The sequence below is a fragment of the Monopterus albus genome, unplaced genomic scaffold (genome assembly GCF_001952655.1).
Source record: "Monopterus albus unplaced genomic scaffold, M_albus_1.0 scaffold21.1, whole genome shotgun sequence".
Taxonomy (NCBI): domain Eukaryota; kingdom Metazoa; phylum Chordata; class Actinopteri; order Synbranchiformes; family Synbranchidae; genus Monopterus; species Monopterus albus.
This window is the reverse complement of record NW_018127901.1, coordinates 2,168,636-2,170,458: the sequence shown is the minus strand read 5'-3', so window position 1 is coordinate 2,170,458 and position 1,823 is coordinate 2,168,636. Positions and strand designations below refer to the sequence as shown.

Sequence of the window (1,823 nt, the reverse complement as noted above, 5' to 3'; positions counted from 1 at the left end):
CAGAGGACAGACTCGATGATTCCTCTGTAGAACCTCCTGTTTTATCCTCTAGCTTTGTCAGAAAAAGCCCAAGAATGTGTTTGGGTCTTTGAGAAAGAGGGATGAAATCATTCAGAGATTTATAAGAAAATATTTTGTTGGGCTGATGCTAATGGAACAGAGGCAGCTACAAAAGAGGACAAGGTGTTAGCTTTCTAATCTGTCCCATTTTATTGGATTTTGTATTGACCCTCAGGCTTTGTATCCTTTAGACACGGCTCCAGGCAGGAAAAGGCTACAAGAACACATTACACTGCATCCTCACCATCTACAAGAAGGAAACGGTAACCATTCAGATTTCTTTGACCTGTCAGTCTGCAGTCACTTTTTGGCCTTAAAACAGTGTGATTATATAATCACCTCCTCAAGTGAAGACCTTGATCCCTTTTATGTCACCTTGTTACACTCAGGTCAGCACTTATTCTTGTTGAGTTCAGTTTGGTGTCTGTCTTAAGTTTATCATGTCTGTCCAGTAGCAAATACTGTGAGCTTAAATAAGCATATACCCTAGTGTACCAGGAGCATCCAGTGCAGTGGGAAGGTATACTGAACAACTGTATCTTTTACCTGTGTATTGAGTTTTGTAATTCTTTTTTCTCATCTCAGTAACTTGTGTTGCTGCCTAACATTTCTGCACCTGTCCTTTAACTCATATTAAAGTTATTCTAGTTTTTGATTTATAATGTAAAATTGAAAACAGATTACCTACACAATGAATACTTGGATATCGGGTTCAGCCCTAAAGGTTACACATCTCTGTGGTTTAAACAAAGTTTTGTATCTTGTGACTGCAGATAACAGAAACCACAGGTCTACTTTCTCAGTGGTCAGATGATGTGTGCAGGCGTGAACAGCTGTGTTTAGGTTTGAACATGTCTCCTAAACCCCTGCAGAAGGGAATACTTTCCACAAAGGAGCAACTCAAAATATTGGGCAGCAACTTCACCCCATTTTTCATTCTGTGCATTGTTGGCACAGGCTAACATTCAAAAGTGCACTCTTGAGTTTTAAACTTGTACTGTTCAATGCAGTGCTTTAGTTCTCTTTTGGATTAAAAGTCACATTGAAATGATAGTGACTGTCCTTAATTCTTGTCTTTTTCTTTCTCTTTCTCAGGCCATGGGGTTCTTTAAAGGCATGTCTTTCCCACTGGCCAGCATCGCTGTATACAACTCAGTGGTGTTTGGCTTTTTCAGTAACACTCAGAGACTCATAAGCAAGTATCGCTATGGTGACGGGTGGCATCCCTGTGGCATGCTGGACCTGATTGTGGCCAGTATGCTGACTGGACTGGTGTCAGTGGGCCTGGGAGCCCCAGTGGATCTGGTGAAGATTAGATTGCAAATGCAGAGGCAGACGGTTCAAGCAGGTAAATTAGAGTTTGTTTTTGTGGCTTAGGCAGCAGAGAGAACAACCACAACTAAGATCCTACTGGTGGTGTTTTTTTGGTTTTTTTATATATACAAGTTGGTTGACACAGTTGAGTGTCTGAAAGAGTGGAACTGAAGGAGATTGGCTTCATTTTAGACAGCTACGAAATAAATGTACACTCTTGGTAAGGAGGTCAAAGTCTGAATTTTATCTTGCTGAAATATCAAAGAGTATAAATGATCCTAAGATGTTTTGGAGGACTGTAAAATCTACTATGAACTCGATACCAACGAATGAGTTGCCATGTTTTTTGGTTAAAGCGGGTGTACATTTGACTGATAAATTGGTCATGTTGGACCATTTCAATGAACATTTTATTTCAGCTGGATGTTCATCTGACTCTTTGGACTCTT

The 1,823-nt window shown here is 40.2% G+C and overlaps 1 protein-coding gene across 2 annotated transcripts in view; it reads left to right on the top strand.

Moving 5' to 3' along the window:
• The window catches only part of slc25a48 (solute carrier family 25 member 48), a 15,645-nt gene that overhangs the window by 2,743 nt on the left and 11,079 nt on the right, over positions 1-1,823 (top strand). For both annotated transcript variants that reach the window (XM_020593995.1, XM_020593994.1), the window contains exons 3-4: positions 252-323; positions 1,156-1,408. In XM_020593995.1, the coding sequence (XP_020449651.1) occupies positions 252-323; positions 1,156-1,408 (325 nt within the window). The remainder of the gene's footprint in view (positions 1-251; positions 324-1,155; positions 1,409-1,823) is intronic.